The sequence below is a fragment of the Monodelphis domestica genome, chromosome 5 (assembly GCF_027887165.1).
Source record: "Monodelphis domestica isolate mMonDom1 chromosome 5, mMonDom1.pri, whole genome shotgun sequence".
In the NCBI taxonomy this organism is placed as follows: Eukaryota; Metazoa; Chordata; class Mammalia; order Didelphimorphia; family Didelphidae; genus Monodelphis; species Monodelphis domestica.
In genome coordinates this window covers 317,612,850-317,630,358 of record NC_077231.1, presented here as the reverse complement: position 1 = coordinate 317,630,358, position 17,509 = coordinate 317,612,850, and the positions used below count along the sequence as shown (strand labels likewise).

The 17,509-nt window shown below is 45.5% G+C and overlaps 1 protein-coding gene across 20 annotated transcripts in view; it reads left to right on the top strand.

Moving 5' to 3' along the window:
- HDAC9 (histone deacetylase 9) overlaps window positions 1–17,509 on the top strand; it is a 777,497-nt gene that overhangs the window by 178,009 nt on the left and 581,979 nt on the right. For 4 of the 20 annotated variants that reach the window (XM_056800542.1, XM_056800560.1, XM_056800541.1 and 1 more), the window contains exons 1-2: window positions 13,696–14,414; window positions 15,407–15,469. In XM_056800542.1, coding sequence (XP_056656520.1) covers window positions 14,294–14,414; window positions 15,407–15,469 — 184 coding nt within the window. In that variant the 5' untranslated portion in view covers window positions 13,696–14,293. Of the gene's footprint in view, window positions 1–13,657; window positions 14,415–14,622; window positions 14,911–15,406; window positions 15,470–17,509 lie in introns of those variants that run through there. The other 16 variants (XM_056800543.1, XM_056800551.1, XM_056800557.1 and 13 more) reach the window with 12 other exon arrangements.

Sequence of the window (17,509 nt, the reverse complement as noted above, 5' to 3'; positions counted from 1 at the left end):
TATTTGGGTGATAGAAATAGCAATCAGCCCTAGCTTCACCCAGTGTCAACAAAGGCTTTAATTTGAGGGGTTATATCAACATTGTTTGGAGGGGAATATTGGAAGAATTCAGCTGGGTGACTACCTGTACTCTTCTATTTTGGCCCGATAGTTTTTTTTTCTTTCTGTCAGCTCTTTGAGCACGGATTGTAGTCTTCAGATGTGTTATATTTTTTCAGGAAAGGTTGTGTCTAGTAAGCCTCTACAAAGGGTAAAGCAAAGAAGCAAAAATTGTCAGGATCCTCTGTCCTTCAGCTCCATCATTGCTAATCACATGGCCTAAGGTGGTTGGAGAAGACAAAAATGAGCAAACAACTCCAAAAAGTTGAGTTGGACAGAAGAATGCATAAGAATTCTGAAGGTAATGAGTATGTGCATACATATCATCTTCCAATGTAAAATATAAATTACCAGAGGGACTGTTTTCTCATGCCTAGCACAAAGTACATACAATAAATGATTGATTGACTCATTTCTTCCTTCAATGGTGAACCATTAGCGGGTAATTTTTCCCTGTTCTGAGTAGTTCTGTCTGTAGCATTGTTTCCCTTCTTCTGTCTTCTACAAAGTGGGAGACCAGATAATAACTTTAAAGTATGTGTCTTAAGTAAAAAGAATAGATCTTGAATGAGATTCTGAGCATTTCCCTTCTAGGTAAAGGGGCATTTTTATATGTTTTCTGTCTTAAGTACTCAGTGGCTTCCCCAGTCCCCCTGAATTTTAGTTTCTTCCCTCTGTTCCTTATTGCTTCTTTATCTTGTATATGGCTTGTTTTGTATATGCTTGCTGGCTATCTGTCCCACTAGATTGTTAGCTTCTCCAGTGCAGGGGTCTCTCATTTGCCTTGTTTTGTATCCCATAGTTTGGCAGGGTTACTGGAACATAATAGTTAATGTTTAATGATGGACACTGGCAAAGTGGATCCTGGCACCAAAGATCATATTGAAGTAATTAAAGTTTCTGCCTTTAAAATACTCTTTCATTAGCATCCTCTGTTAACTGAACACAGCAGTTGCCTTTCAATGTATTGAAAATCCCTTCTTCTATTAAAGGAAAAATACGGGAAACAAGTTCTTTAGAAGTCTCTCCTTTGTAAACATAATAATATTCACCAGGCTTTCTGGTTTATAAAGCAAGTCCTTCAATTCAATTCAGTAAACAATTATTAAGTACCTACTATGTGCCAGTACTGAGCCAAACTCTGGGATTACAAATAAGAAAAAGAAATCCAATCCCTGCCCTCAAGGAGCTTCCAATCTAATGTACAAACCCTATTAGAGTAGTCATGCAGTTAAACATCATCCCATTTTACATATACAAACTTCCATCTAGAGGAAGTGACTTGTGCAAAACTCCACTGCTAGGGGACGGGAGATTCAAGATAATAGATTTCCAGGTGAAAACAAATGTTGTGATCAACTTATGTAGCAGATCTAGAAACGAGACCCCAGAATGGTGCGTGAAGAGACTTTTCCAAAGACCCAGGGATAACATGGAGTAGAAGAGCTTGGATTTGAACCTGTATTCTCTGACATGAAATCCCCAGCTTTTTCCACCATCAGCTAGTTCACATGCTTTTATTAAGCAGCCCCATGTGTCAGGCACCATTGTAGATGCTGGCGCTCCCACGCTGTTTACATTCTGTCATTGGAGACAACATGGACATAATTCCAGTCTTGCCCTGTCTGTGATTGGGCCATTCCAGGTCTTCAGCTCCTCTCCAGGGCCCGCTAAAAAGGCCTCTGCGACCTCTTTAAAGGGAGCTCAGCTCATTTGTCTGTCGGCATGTATTATCACTGAAAAGTTAATAATTCAATGACCAGCATTAGGTTACGAAGGAGTAAATGGGAAAGGTCTGCATTTCAACCCGACAATGTGTTGGGCTCCAGAAGATTCTTTTTGTTCAGCAAGTGCAAGGGATGATTCCCTCCAGGCACAGCCAAAATGAAAATGCTCAGGGCCCCACTTCATTACAAAGAATAGCTTGTTATTGCTTCAGGTGAAGTAACTAATGTTAGCCTATTGATTTTTAAATAGACCATCTCTGACAGCTAAAAAGAAAACATTAGCTCAGGGAAAATGCTGTGTCTATAGAAGGCATATCCAGGCTTGCCATTAAATAGCAAAGTAATTGGAAGGAGCCTCCCTGCACTCAGCGAGATGACTGGAATTGGGTGGGCTTCATTCACATGGGTTTGGCTATTTATGTCTGTCGATGGTCTGAGCTTTTAAGATCTGGTTCCATCAAGGCAGAACAGCAAATAGGGCACAGAAGTCACAGAGGCAGGTCAGCAAAGGCCAGTGAGTTTTATGTGGACTCAAGCTCTGCTACAGAGTTGTTCTACTCCAGCAAGATCAATGAAGCAAACCTACTATGTGCGAGACTTAGGGCTTAGTGGTACTAGTTTTTGAGAACCTTTTTTCTTCAATTAAATGAATGCTTTTCATACTCAGAAGCTGTGACTTCCAAAGTAGGCATGGGTGGGGGAAAGAGGCAGAGTCTGGGAGTTTTTAGGCAAGCAGCACATGACTGACGCTAGATGAGGGATGAGGGATGGCCATCCATTGGCCATTCCTTTTGTACAATGTTCATTCTGCTTGCCTCCAGGAACCTAGATCAGGAATCATTCTGTTCTGTATTGTTTTTTGTTTTTCCTCATGGCTTGGACTCAGTTGGCATCCTGGTAAAGTCTTGGAACCCATTCTCTGAAGACTTTTTTGGAATTATTATTTTGATTTTTTTATCTTTATAATATAAAACAGAACAACAATCTGATAACGTTAAGAAGCAGCATCTTTTTAAACAGCATAAATGATTACAAATTGTAATAAATTACAAGTTGATGAAATTGTAATCATTATGATATGTGTTAAAATGAAATAGTTATCAAAATAGTTTTTTTTAATCCTTACCTTCTGTCTTGGAGTCAATACTGTGTATTGGCTCCAAGGCAGAAGAGTGGTAAGGGCTAGGCAGTGGGGGTCAAGTGACTTGCCCAGGGTCACACAGCTGGGAAGTGTCTGAGGCCAGATTCAAAATAGTTTTTAAGTTCACAGATTTGTTTAAGAATTCCTATACTAGATGACAAGTCAAGAAGCAATTGATGAAAGAGTTATTATTTGTTTTTTTTTTCCTTTTTCAATTCTTCTCACTCTTTGTTACCCTGTTGGGGATTTTCTTGGTAGAGATAGTGAGGTGGTTTGCCATTTCCTTCTCCAGCTCATTTTACATGTGAGGAAACTGAGACAGATGGGGTTATGGGACTTGCCCAGGGTCACATGGATAGTCTGTGTCTGAAGGGAAATTTGAACTCCAGACTTATGAACTCCAGGCTTTTGGATCTATCCACTATGCCACCTAGCTGCCCTAGCTTGCTTGGTACCTAGGACTATTCTAGGACCTAATCAAGGTACTTATATCCTCCTGAAGGGAAAAGAATATGTACATAAAAAAAACCTATCAACAAGTTGTTAAATGCTTAATGCTTACGAGGCATAAAATATATACAGAGTAATTTTTGGGGGTTACATGGGACAGGGAGCATTACAGCTGGGCAAGGGTGAGGAATGACTTGCCAAAGGAGGCATCCAGCTGTTCTTATTGATGCAAGGATAGCCACCCTCTCTGGTTGCCACCAACAGCTTATCTTCCCTGGCAGGCTTCCTTAATAGATTGAAGTTAATTATGTTGAAAGTAGGTACTTGACTTGGTAGAGTCAGAGGGACAGAGTGGAGAAATGAGCCAACAAGACCTGGGTTCAAATTATTTTCCTGATGTAAACTGGCTGTGCAATTGGGAACAAGTCATTAAGACACAATTCGAACCTCGGTTTCCTTGATTCCATTTCTAGCTTTCTCCGTCTTTGTCTCTGTCTTTCCCTTCCAGCTCTTCTCTGGCTTTCTCTTTCTCCAAACTGTTAGACAATTGTGATCTTTGATCTCAAGATACCAGATGGCAGCTGAGCTCTGAATTTTAGGATCCAAGGACCTAAACTGCTGACATTTTTGTGACCCTCGCTATGCCTATGTCAGACTCTTAATTAAGATTGGCACTTGTGCTGAGTGGGTGACTTTAATGAATGAATGTGGTACCCAGGTATATTTGAACCAAATTGAAACTGAACCTGATGTTCCCATACATCATCCCTTCCCCATCCCCTTCCCCACCCCCCACCCACCCCCACCCCGGGGCCTCTGCAAATCTCCATTTGATTTGGGAAATTCATAAATCTGGAGCCCATCTTCAAAGTTCTAGGGCCTTTCCTCTGTGCATTTCCCTCTAGTCACTCCTGAATTTGACTTGCTTTGTATGTATTTCTCTGCACTTTGTCTTCTCCATTAGATCCAGGGACTGCCTTTTGCAGCTTTATTTATTTGTTTGTTTGTTCCTTTGTTGGTTTGTTTATTGTGTTAGCACCATGCCTGGCACTTAGTGGGCCTATTGACTGACAAATTCTATTGGCACCATGTTAAGTCATTAAGGATGTCAGCTGGGAGACCTCACCTTATAGCGTTGATACTGATCAGAAGGGCTGTGCCCTTGGGGCTTGTAGAAGACCTGGAACCCAAGCCAGCATGGACTTGATAAGTGAAGGTCAGGAGCACTGGGAGAGTTGCTCTGCATTCTGGAATGGTTTCTCTAGCCCAAATGGCCCCTTTTCCTAGAACAGTAGAAGGCCAAAGCTCCATGGGAAGCTTGGAATGTTGGCTCACTTATGTGACTGCATATATATCGAGCAAAGGAGAATCTGGGATCTGTAAGATGCTTTTATTTTTTTCTCTCCATATTCAAAATGCAGGCTGTTCAGCATGTGACCAGGGAAAGGGGCCTTTATAGAAGAACCGAGTCAGATTAAGAGGGAAGCCCCTGGGGAAGGCTAACAAGTGGGCACCTAGCCTTTCCGGGAGGACCACCAGTGAAGGGAGGCCAATCACCTAACATAGCCTGGCCTGCTATTTGGTGGCTCTGATTGGCAGAAACTTTTCTCTTCCTGGGAGCCCAAACCAGCTCTCTGGAGTTCCTACCCATTGCTCCTAGTTCTGAGGTCTTATTTGTCTCCTGCAAGACAGGACTTGAAAGCTCCAATCATGGCCGCTCTTCTCCTGTTGACTTTGGGTTCTTTCACAGCTTCCAGATATTCAGAGCTGAGAGAAAGTTAAAAAGGAAAGGCATTGCTGGGAACCCTTTCTCATTAAGAGCTCCCCAAAGTGTGTTATCTTCTAGGTGTTGCTCTCTGGAAGAAGGGCCCTACCTTCTGGGAAGGCAGGGCCAGAATGCCAAGCTGAGCGAAGGCTTGAATGTCATCAATAATGCAGTGTCAGGCGGCTACAGCTGATGAGCTGGAATTCTCTGGGGGATGCTTTCACAGCCATATATCCAAAGATAGCCTTTTGTCTCGAAGCTGAGCTTTCCCTTAAGTGGAACTGGCCTCAAGACTGTCTTGACAACCCAGGGTTTCTGAAACCTAAAAGGAATTAGCCAGTGCCTTGGGTCTGCTGTTCCATAATGCAATGGGAAACAGAAGCTCGGAAAAGATACCACTTAGAAGAGAAAATCAATATATAAATAGCTTGGTGTTTGTTACTTAGGGGGAAGTGGATTATGTTTCCATTCTCTCAGCTTAGGTGTTTTGTCTTTTCTTCTTCAACTTCTTTCAGTTCCACTGGACAAATTGTTATTAAACCCTTACTGTGGGCGAGGTCCGGCATCAGGCCTTGGGAATACAAAGACACACACCAAAAGGGAGCCAGCTTCTGCCCTCAGAAGGCTTGCATTTTCCTGGGGGAGCTGCCAGCACCATAGGTCGGTCGGCACCAAGTACCAGGTGAAAGGAGAATGTTAGCAACTTCATTGCTGTTGTTCAGTCGTTTTTCAGGCATGTTCAGCTCTTCATGACTCCATTGGGTTTTCTTGGCAAAGATATCGGAGTGTTTTGAATGCATTTCCTTCTCCAATTCATTTTATAGATGAGGAAACTGAGGCAAAAAGGGTTAGGTGTCTTGCCGGGGGTTACCCAGCTAGCTAGTAAATGTCTGAGGCCAGATTTGAACTCAGGGAGACAATACTATCCACTGAGTCACCCAGCTGCTCTGACTAGGGCGGGATAAGGAAGGGCCTGGTGTTGGAGGTGACTTCTGATGTCTGCTTGGAAGACAGCAAGGTGTGAGTAGGCAGTGAATTCCAGACATGTAGGTCAGCCCTTGCAAAAGCATGTAGGCAGGAGATGGCCCAGCACTCACAGCTAATTTGTCTGTAAGAGAGTGGGTGAGAGCAATGGATAGAGTTCTGGGAGCCACAGGTTGTAGATATCAAGCTAAGGGCTTTAAAAAAAATTATACAAGGGGCAATAAGGAGCCACAGAAGATTTTTGGAAGGGGGTGGCAGGATCACATTTGTGCTTTAGGGATAGCAAAATGGAAAAGTGGAGAATGGAATGAAGGCCACTCAGGAAACGATTGGAACAAGCCAGAGGAGAGGTGCTAAATGAGGAAAAATATTGTGCCAGTGGAGAGAAGGGATGGATGTGAGATATGCATGAGAGCAGAATTGGTGAGGCTTTACCATTGGCTCTGGTCAGGGGCAAGGAGGAAGAATCGATTAGCAAACATGTATGAAATGCTTGCTGTGTGCCATATACTGTGCTAGGCATTGAGGATAAAGCAAGAAAAAAATACAGAAATACCCCAAAAGTCACTGTCCTCAGTACGCTTACATCCTAAAGGGTGAGCCAACACAGACTTAACTGTACATGCAAAGCTCATATGAAGTAAGCTTAGGGGGAAATATATTAGCAGGGGTGAGACCAGGAAAGGCACCTTCAAGTTCTTTGATTGGGACTAGACACTTATTCAGCTGAATGATCCTGGGCAAGTCACTTAAACACATCTGTAAAATGAGAGGCTTGGACTCTGTGACCACTGAGACTTCTTCTACATGTAAATAAGGATCAAAGGAGGAGGAAAGCAGGAAACAAACATTTATTAATTTCCTACTATGGGCCATACATTGTGCTAAGAGCTTTATAGATTTGATCATGAGCAATGAGATAATATAAGGTAAAAGCACTTGCCAGCTATATATTATTCTGAAGCCTTCAATGTGTGCTCTTTCCCAAGCATCTCAGATGGATAATCAGGTGCCATTGGAAAGGGTTAGAGAAGTTCTGGAGGAGATGGCAGCATCAGAGAAAGAGGGCCAGGGACCTCCCAGCCTGGAGAGTCTCTTCTTAGTCTTGCTCTCAGGCTGTTCTTACATGGACACCTCCCCAGCATTTTTGGATGGCCCACCTGGAGAGGGTACAGCAGCCTTATCAACCTTAATCCTCTTAAACCTGGTCCCTAGTGCTCTCTGCATTGCCTACAAGGATGGATTGTTTTGATTTTTTTTTAAATTGTGCTTCAATATGCCTCACTGACTAATTTGGAAAATGACAACAGAACAAAGACACATGATCCGTTTATGTTTTTTTTTTTAACCATCTAATTACAAGCTCTGAAAAAGACTGCCTCGAGAAAAAGCTGCCAAATTCCTCTGATCTCTAGGTCATTTATTTTCAGCAGAGTAAATATTTGGGGAGATTTTTTCTGTGAAACAATTATGGTGGATGTATTAATTCACTGACTTCATGCCACATCTGAAATCGATTTCTTTCAAACTTGAAGTCACAGGAGCCTAGTTCGAATTTTGACTGTTGTCTTTGTAACTGTGAGTAGTACCCTGCTCTGGGCTTCCTGATCTCTATGTGATGAGGTTGGGCTGGGTGCTCTCCAAGGTCCCATCCAGCTGAAGAGCTTTGACTTCCAGGGTAGGATTGGAAAGCTATCAGAAGCCCATTGATATAGGCCAAGTGGGCTCTGAGTGGCAGCTAGGAGTGTGAGAACCTCAAGGTTGTTACATACTATCAGTGGAAATCAAAGCAGAAATACCGCTATTTATTAGCTTTCTTTCCTAAAGTGATCAGGGAAAAAGGAAAAGAAGCTCTCTGGTCTAAAATATTTGTAGCAGCTCTCTTTGTGGGGGCAAAAACTGGACATTGAAGATGCCCATCAGTAGGGGAAGGGCTGACCAAGATGTGGAATGTGACTGTGATGAAATACTATTGTGTAGTAAGAAATGATGAGCAGGTGAATTTTAGAAGCAGCTGCAAAGACCTGCAGGAAATTATGAAGAGTAAAATGAGCAGAGGTAGGGAACAACAGAAATATTGGTTAAAAAGTGACTTGTGTTTGCCCACCTCCAGAGAAAGGACTGATCCAATCAGTAAGACATAGTTTTATATACATAAGTATCTTTTTGTCAGATGAGATGTTAACTGGCTATTTTAAGGTAACAAACATTTTTTAAGTAGATACAAAATATATACAAAGTAAATGCAAAGTAATTTTTGAAGATAAGACACAAAGAACTAGGGTATCAAAATAGGCTTGCCCAAGGACTACTTCAGCAAAGGAATTTGGGGGATTTCAAGAGGTAGAGGTAAACCGAGGCATGCTTTCCAGGAACAGTTATGGAGTATCATGTATAAGGAGTGAGGAACAGGCCTGAAGAACAAGAGCAGAAAGGAGGGGAAGGTGCATTGTGCCCAGAAAGATAGCCTAGAACCAGATTGGTAAAGATTTTAAAGGCAGAGAAGTCTGTATATGAATCTGTAGGCAATAGTTAGCCATTGCAGTTCCTTGAGGATCCTGATAGCCTAAGCTATCGACACCCACAAGATCAGAGTAGTTCCTTAATAAATGCTTGCTTATTGAGTGATATGCTGTGTACATTTGGGTCCATTGCATCCTTACCTATACAATACATTATAAGCAGGGAGATATGTCTTATTGCCAAGTAAAATTTACTTCTCCCAGAAAATAGTGGGGATCATCAAGGCTTGACTTTGTGGTCTTCAGAGTAGTTCCAAGATTCTGGAATTTACTGGGATTGTCCCTTTGCATTTTCAATTAAACTAATGAGTTAATTAATTAAACAAGGTGTTTTATGATAACTGAGGAAAGCATGTCAGAACTATATGATTTATTAACAAGACCTAAAACTGCAGAACAAACCAGGGGCAGCACCCCTCAGTAGGCACAAGGACCCTGAAGAGAGGTTTTCAGGGGTTTTTATTGTACAGTACTGTTACTATTTTTAGCAGTTACTATTTTAAGATGATGGGATTTTCCACAGTTCAGGGACTCTGGTTGCATCCACCTGCATCCTGCAGTGAGTGGTACAATAATGAGTGAATCCAGTTAGTGGTACAATAATAAATGATTTCCCCCCAATCATTTGGCTTAGAGGAAAACCAGACAGAGCTCAGGAAAATAAGACTTAACTCTAGCAGCTGCACAAAATGCCAGCAATGCTACAAAATGGAGTTGTTTTGGTTCTCTTAGCTTGCTGTAGTGAAATGTTTATGGTGGGGATCTCCTTAGAGCCTTGTGTTTTCTATCGCCCACCCGCCCGCCGCCACTGCTGCTGTTTCCTTCCACATCCCCTTGAAGATTGTTAGTACATCATCCCCAAAGCTCTTCGGAAATCAGATGGAAAATGTGGCCATTTTGCATCAGTAATTGACAGTAGAGTTGGGAGTGCTTCCCTCTGGTATATCAGTGCTATTATAGACAGTTCTTGCCTTCTGTAAGTGGACTGTCCACTGACCTCCATGTAAAGCAATTTTAGATGATGTGAATTTGCTTCTTGATGTTGGGGGGAGGGAGGGAGATGGAAAAAAAGCCCTTGTGTCTGTGGAAGTGGGTAGCCAGCTCATGGTTCAAGGACAGACGCATAGAGGCCAGGACAGAGAAGTAAGAACAGGAAGGGGAATACAAGGGAGCCAGGACCAGCCACATGGAGACCTGTCTGTAACATTCAGGGATAGATATGGAGGAGCCAGCCATGGACACAGACAAGAGAGAATGAGTGAAATGTGGTAGCTGGACAGGGAAAAACAGGTAGGACCCTAAGGTTGATGACCAGAAGACAGACACTTGGGCTGGCCCCATGGAGAACAAGTGGACAGAGTGGGGTGAAGGGCTCCTCTCTGTGCAGGAGGGGGTTGTAAGACTATTATTTTGCTTTAATTTGGAGGGCTCTTATTTTTAGGGACTTTTGGGGGTGGGGTGGGAAGAGGGTGGAAAAGGAGCTGAGGGCCAGGAGGAAGGAGGAAGACCGACACAGACACAGACACAGACAGTGAGACAGATTGGGGGGGGGGGGAGCTCAGTACTGAATAGTGTGAAGATTGGATTTGGCTCTCCCCTGATTGCAACAATGAAGGTATTTACCTCTCCCTTGATTGTGAAGATTAAATTGTAATCCCTTGTCTATTTTTGGATTTAATCCCCAAAGTGTAAGCAGGTACTTAAAGTTGAGTATAGAGATCTGCCCATTTTGGATTTAATCAATAAAGGTAGAACATGTCAAACACTGAGTGGGAGGTCTGTGACCCACCTGTGAAAAAGTTGGTGACAAATCAGAATTGGCTGACTGCCTTCTGGGCAGTCCTAGAGCAGAGCATCAGCTGTGATTGGTAGACATAAAGATTAAGGGAAGTGACACAAGAAGAAAGGTCTTTAAAGGAGAGTGGCAAGGGCCTGAAAGCATGAGTTCTTCTGGAAGTTCAACTTGGACTTCCGCTTCTGCTGGAGTTCTACTGGCACTTCTACTGGAGTGGAGAATAATTCTTCATTCAGAAAAGTGCTGACTGGATCTGGTTTTCCTGGTAACCCTGTTCCTTTGAACTGATATGTGATGAGTGTAAAGGCTGACTTCCTTTCCCTTGCTCTTTCTGGAGGCACCAGCCTCTGGAGAGGCCCATCATCTTGAAACTCTTTTCCCTTGACTGGGGCCTGAACTTCTGCCTGGATCAAAGGAGGCCAGAGCAGCTATCTCTCTCTTTTTCTTCCATTTCTCTCTTCCTTAATATCTTCCCTCTTTATTATAATATAAACTACCATAAATTCCATTCTGACTTTAGTAATTCATTTGTGATTTAGTAATTAAATCCCTGGCAACCAACTCAAATATATTCAGTCCAACCATAAATTTAACAATTGTAAACAAAGTTTGTTTTTAAATAGCTATCTTTTTCCAAATTCTTTATGTACAGACCAGTATGCTTGATGCAATTTGCATCAACTGAGAACTGTCTGGATTTAAAGATATGACAAGATGTTATCCTGAATTGGAGTCAGGGAACTGGGCTCTAAGTTTAAACAGAATCACTTTCTATGTGACCTTAAGCAAGTTTCTTCTTGTCTCTGGGCCTCAGTTTCCTCCTTTGTAAAATAAAAGTAAACAAGAAGATCTCTAAAATCCTTTCCCCCTTGAACATTCAATGATTGTTACGTGTATGTGCTTCAAACACATTATCATATATATATATATATTTGGTGAGTGGGCCATAGTGGGAATCAGGAAGTCCTGGGTTGGAGCTTCTGATACATCCTGATTGTGTGACCCTAGACAAGTCACAGTCTCCCAGTGCCATGCTCTAGGCACCTCTCTAAGATGGAATTTGGAAGAGGTTTTGAACTGGAATTAATGGAGAGAGTTCTCTCATCTCAGATTTCCTTATGTTCATCCCCTATCCCTGAGCATCTCTGTATGCAAACATGTGGGTATAAATAAGCATAAGCATATATCAGATATCTGATATATAAGCAGTGTTCACAAGTGCACATATCCTACCCCTATCAATGAAGCAACATTGAATGATTTTGTGCCTAGTCCAAGTCAAGCCCTTTGCTAGCCACTGAGGAAACAAAGGCAAAAATGCACAGACCTTGCTTACCCTCCAGAAACTTCTAATCTCTTGGCCTATAGTTTTTGGGCACCTTTATATATTCTTGGAAGTTGCCTGGGGGATTCTGAATTGTGGAAAGCTGACAGCCAACAATGGAATGGCATCCAGAAACTCCTTGAGACACAGGGGAACATGGCATTTTACCTACATTTCCAGAAGAGTTAACACAGGCTCAGAAATCTGGAGCTGGGAGACCTTCGAGGAGGAAACTGAAGCTTGGAAAGATCAAGTGGGATCTTGGGCAAGTCACAGGTCAGAGCTCTCTAGTCTCCACTTCACTGCTTTTTGCTTTCACTTGTCCAAGGTCACTCAGCTAGTTACCCAGTGTATTAGGCTTAGAACCTTGTGGCCCTCAAGTCACAGCAGTATCCTCTGTCCTAAGAAAGAAATCCTGACCCAAAGCTCTTTCCACCTTTCCTGTTCTAAGCTTCTTCCATTTATTGCTACAGTGAGTGTGTCTATATAGGTTTTGAAGCCTTGTTTGGGGGTGGCAGGGGGCAGCAAATAGGATGATTTCACCAATGTAGACACTTCTGCTATTGCAGCCACCACAAATGGTATGTAACTTGGTATCCAGAAGAGTTATCTGGGAGCCAGCTTATCCCCAGTCATTGAGTCTCCCAAATGATTAGAGGAGTACTTCAGCCTAGGTCTTCATGGCTCCAGTATTTGCTTAATGCTCACTGTGTCACAGGGTTACTTTTCAGATGCTCCCATACTGATGTTTATGGGCTGTTTCAGAATGGCCCTTTGAGGTCAAGTCATTCCAGATATGGGCTCCTTAGGTCAGGAATGGATCTCTTATGTAATGATGTCTTGAACCACCGACAATTGTAGTCTGAAAGGTCTTTTCTTTGGGAGTCAGTGTAGAACATTAAAAGAGCAGCATAATTGGCTCTGGTTTCCAGTCCTTTTCTGCCACTCACTGTTTGGGTAACCATTTTATCCCTTCCCTTCTGCCTCAGTTCCCCATCTATAAAATAAAAGGCTTGCTCTAGATACTCTTGATGGACTCCTAGCTCTAAATCTATGAGATTATGGAAGACCACGATGGTAGTAGTAGTGGTGGTGGTGGTTTTATTCGTGTTAGAACTCATAAATGCACACCAGACATTCAGTGAGCAACTGGCCTGCCAATCAATTAAGAAACATTGATTAAGTCCTCATGCAAACCCATGTGCTGTTTGTAAATGAACTTTGGAACACATTCTGTTTGTCAATAGGCTTGGGGAGAGTGCTTCTTCTTATTGATCAGAGATGTGTTGACAGGGCCAAATTGGAATCTGACTATTACTTAGTATCTATCCTTGTATGAATGAAACATTGCTTAATCCTTACCATTTGCCAAGCTCTGTTCTTGGTGCTGGGGGATATAAAGAAAGAAAGAGACCATCTCTGCTTCCCAGGAGCTCCTATTGATTCAAGAAGACAAAAGATCTAGGCATGGTGGCTAGGGAAGGGTGTCTTGGCCCAGGGAGCACAGGGCAAGCAGTAGGCAAGTCCTTGCTCAAATCCTTGGTCATATCGATCAAGAGAGATCTCCTCATCCAGTGGATCTGGGGGCTCCCAGGTGTGCTCTCCAGCCAAGGGGATTAAATGGCTGTCCACACTGTGCCATCTCCAGGATCTCCATGTCTGTTCTACTTGGACAAGAATGCTTTAGCACATGGAATGTTAGGCTTGGGCTCAGGAAGGTGTGCTGGGGTGGGGGGAGGGGTCATTTAACCTCTTTAAGCCTCGGTTTGTCCATCTGTAAAATGAGGCTGAAAAGAGCCCCTGCTTCCCCGAATTGTTATTCTGACAACATATAAAGCGCTCTGCAGACTTGAAAGTAAATAGAGAAGTGTCAGCTGTTATTCCTACTCCAGAGAGGCAGGCTTTGAGATGGGAAGGCAGCTCCCTTGCATTCTGTTCCCATTCGGAGGAGACCAGGGGAGCATCCAGGAGGGCCAGAACTTCCTCTTCCCTCTTTGCCCCTCCTGGCTCGCCTCTTCAGGGGTAACTGAAATCTCCCGGAACTCCAGCAGCTCCCGTCCAGATTTCTGCATTTAGAAATCGGAAGACTGAGAGGCAGTAAAGCCGAGATGCCCTGGAATTGGAAAGGATGCTAGGGCGGCCGCCCAGGGATTGGAGAAGTGGACAACTGATCCGACCGATAAACACTTGGGCTTGGGGGGGGGGGGGGGCGCGGCGCGGGCAGAGAGAGGAGGCTCGGGCTCCACCGAATCAATCTCCTGTCACTTCGGAGACTGGCAAACAGCGAGCTTCCAGGGCCACCGCTAACTGCAGTGCAGCCAGAGAAAGAGGCAACAAAAATAGCACTCCAGGATTCTGTGCGTGGGTGAGGTAGAAACCACACACTGGAGCGAAAGCTTCCAGGATCCGCGGAGAACCCTTGCGGAGCTCTTCGCTGGCGGCGTGCTCGCTGGCTCTGAAAGCCAAACCCGCACTGCAAAAATGAAATGTCTGGCCAGTGGGCCCTTTCCGATGTGGGGCCCGCGGGGCCTTGGCGGGGCCTCGGCAAGCTCTGGGGTCCCCGCACCGGGGTCTGCGGGCATGACTGCCTGCGTGCGCCCGCAGACGGTGAGCAGCTCCTAAGGAAGCCGGACTGGCGGGCCGACCGGCCGGCGGCGAGAGGAAGGAAGGGCGGGCGGGAGGGAGGGAGGAAGGGGTTAATTCCTTCGGAGGCTGTGCAGTAGAGAATTCTGGTTTGCGAGATAGAGCTGGGGACAGCTGTGTTTGCGGTGGTATTTTTAAATGCATTAATTCAGGCTCCAATCACTCAGCCATGCTTGACCTATTTTTGGCTCAGGCCGGCCATTGTTCTATTTCTGTTGCCTGTGGGCCAGGCCGTTGTTGATTCATATGCAAATGGGTGATCACTCGCCTTAGCCAACTTTAGACCAGAGACAGAGAAAGGGGGAAGAGACACACTCCCTCCCTCCCTCACTCACTCACTCCCTCACTCACTCACACTCACACGCACTCACTCACACTCTCGCACCTACACTGGGAGGAGGAAGAGGAGGAGGAGGAGGAAGGCACCAGGAACGAAACCACTTGTCGGGAAGGACGGAGGGTAATTTCGGCTCCATCTCGCTGGGCTCCGGCGCTTCCCTACTCTAGTTAATATCAGGCTCCCACTGCTGGTTAATATCACTGGCTGGGGCGGCGGACAAAACAAACCAGCCCCAATCCCGGGGCAGCCGCGCCGCTCTCTTCCACCTGCCCGGGGTTTCCGGGCTCGCGTCCCTTCTTTATTTGCTCTCCTTTTCTCCGTCTAGCTCCTCGGGCATCTTCCTTGGGCAGCAGGTTGCCAAGGCATTCCAGGCATTTAGATGGGGCCGGGGAGGGAGGGGGCAGTGGACGCCTGCATGGATGGAGGGGGAGGGGGGCGAGGGACCAAGTTTCTCCGCCGCTGTCCTACCACCCACTGAGGGTCAGAGGGACGCTGCCCGGGTTCCCTGGGCGCGCCGAGGCATCTTCTCGAGCCGGAGCGGGAGGGAGGAAGGGCGGGCGGGCTGATTGCACTATGCTGCAGGCAATTTACGAAGCGGAATCCTGTTTTTCTTCAGATGGGGTGGCTGGTCGGGAGCAGCTGTTGGCTCAACAGAGAATGCACAGCTTGATCAACTCAGGTAAGAGACCCCCCCCCCCCACGCCCCCATCCTCTCCCTTCCTGGGCGACCAGACTTCTGGGGTGGGGAAAAGGGACCAGGCGGGCCGAGAGCCGCTCCTGTGCCTCGCTTTCCTCGGGTTCCCTTCTCGGTAACTGTTTGATCCAGGTCCCCCGCCCCCGCCCCGAGACAGCTCTTTCTTAACTGGGGGGCATAGAGTCCAGGGCCTGCCCGGGGGCTTCGGCTACTGATTTCCCCTCCTACCCCCGCCAGACACTTCCCTCCGCCCCTGTGACCAACAAGTGCGGGAGTGCTGGACCTCGGCCGGTGCTGGCAGGCTGGTTGTGGATTTGTTCCTGTTTGGTCCTCTTTGTTGTTGTTGTTGTTGAAAACCTGGTGGGATCCGACCGGGGTGGGTGTGGGGGGCACCTGCTTAGACAACGTCCCACCTGGGCTGGGCAGGCCAGCTGGACTCGCTGGGTACAAAGAGGGGGAAACGCCGCGTATTTATAGAGCTTTGCTGCTCTATGGTGGCCAGAGTCTCCTTGAGGTGCTTTTGGTCCAGAGCTCTGAAGTTAAGGAGATGCTGGGAGGAGGAGCAGAACGCTGCTGTCCTTGCTTTCATGATCCTTGGGGCAGCCAGGCAGCGGGGCTCACTGGCCATGAGATGGAACAGGTGCATGAGCCCCAGTGGCCCTGCGTGGGAAAAAGCAGCTTTGTCTGCTCTGGTTCTTGAGTGCCCGAATGGGCCTGGCAGGGGATGCTGCCTTGGGGTTAGGCTTTCCAGCTCCTCCAGAGCAGTGGCTTCCCAGGCCAGCCAGAGCAGCCTCCCCAGCTGAAGGGCACCTGAGGAGCTCCAAGAGAAAAGGCATGTGCAGAGGTCTGCCAGGTTAATGTCGAATTGGCTGAGGTTAGGGAGGAAGCTCTCAGGGATACCTGAGGCAATCCATGCAGTTGGAGAAGCCGCTGCTTTAGCACCATTAAGTGGGAAAGGAATATTCCACAGGTTGGCATCCTCCGGATTTGGGTGAGGAAGCAGCTGTAGCTCCTCTGGCAGGGGAACACCCAGCTTTATTGCCTGAGATTCTTTGTGGATCAGATGGTGCCCAGCCAGTACTTTTCATGGTTTATTATATGCCTGAAATTCATCATCAATCAATACAGCTAAGTGACTTCTGTTTAAATGAATTCATTTGCCATAGTTGTCCTGAGGTATTCTAGGACTTGCAGGATAGCACAAAAGAGAAAAAGAACATTAGAGGGATTAACATGGGAAATAGCACAGTAAACCTGTGCTTTTTTGCAGAGGATGCTCTAACACAGCATTTTCATGAAACTTGGCATTGATCATATCCTCTTATGAACAATTGGAGATGATTGAGTTAAAGGAGATTCCCCCCCCCCAATGGCTATTATTCTCTCAAAAAAAAATAACCTCATTGTTCCCCCTCCTCCCCCAAGGCTAGCCAAGACATTTTTTTTTATCACAGAACTGATCAGAAAAGGAGCTGGGGAGTGACTTGATTGGACCCAGTGGGGTGTCTTGTCTAGTGTTGTAAATTAAATTATGGTTTAAACTTCCCTATACACAATCCTAAAGAGCCCTTTGGCCAGGAGGAGCTTCTAGACCACCATTTGCCCATCTGCACATCCCTCAGTCTGATGTCACAAATGGAATGTTTCTTCTCATACTATTGGATATCCTGAAGCCTATGTGCTCCATCCAGCCAGGATGGTTGAGGCCCCAGGCAGTGGTCCAGGTGTTGGGGCAGCTCCCCATCCCTGTTGCTGCCAGCCTTGTCTCTGCTGTGCTTAGCATGTTCCTTGGGCCTCTCTGGGCTGAAGTTGTGGGTGCTTTTTTATCCCAATCCCAATTGGTCTTCAGGGCAGAGGAGAGAGAGGAAATGCTCTTCAAATGGAAATGTTCCCCCATTTCACCTCTAAGGAGACTGAGTCCAAGGGAAATGAAATGTCTTGGCTACCCTCTCAGAACTGAGATTCACCTGAACTTCTTTAGTTTGCTGTATTTTATTTGGAGCAGAATCAGTCACAATTGCCTTC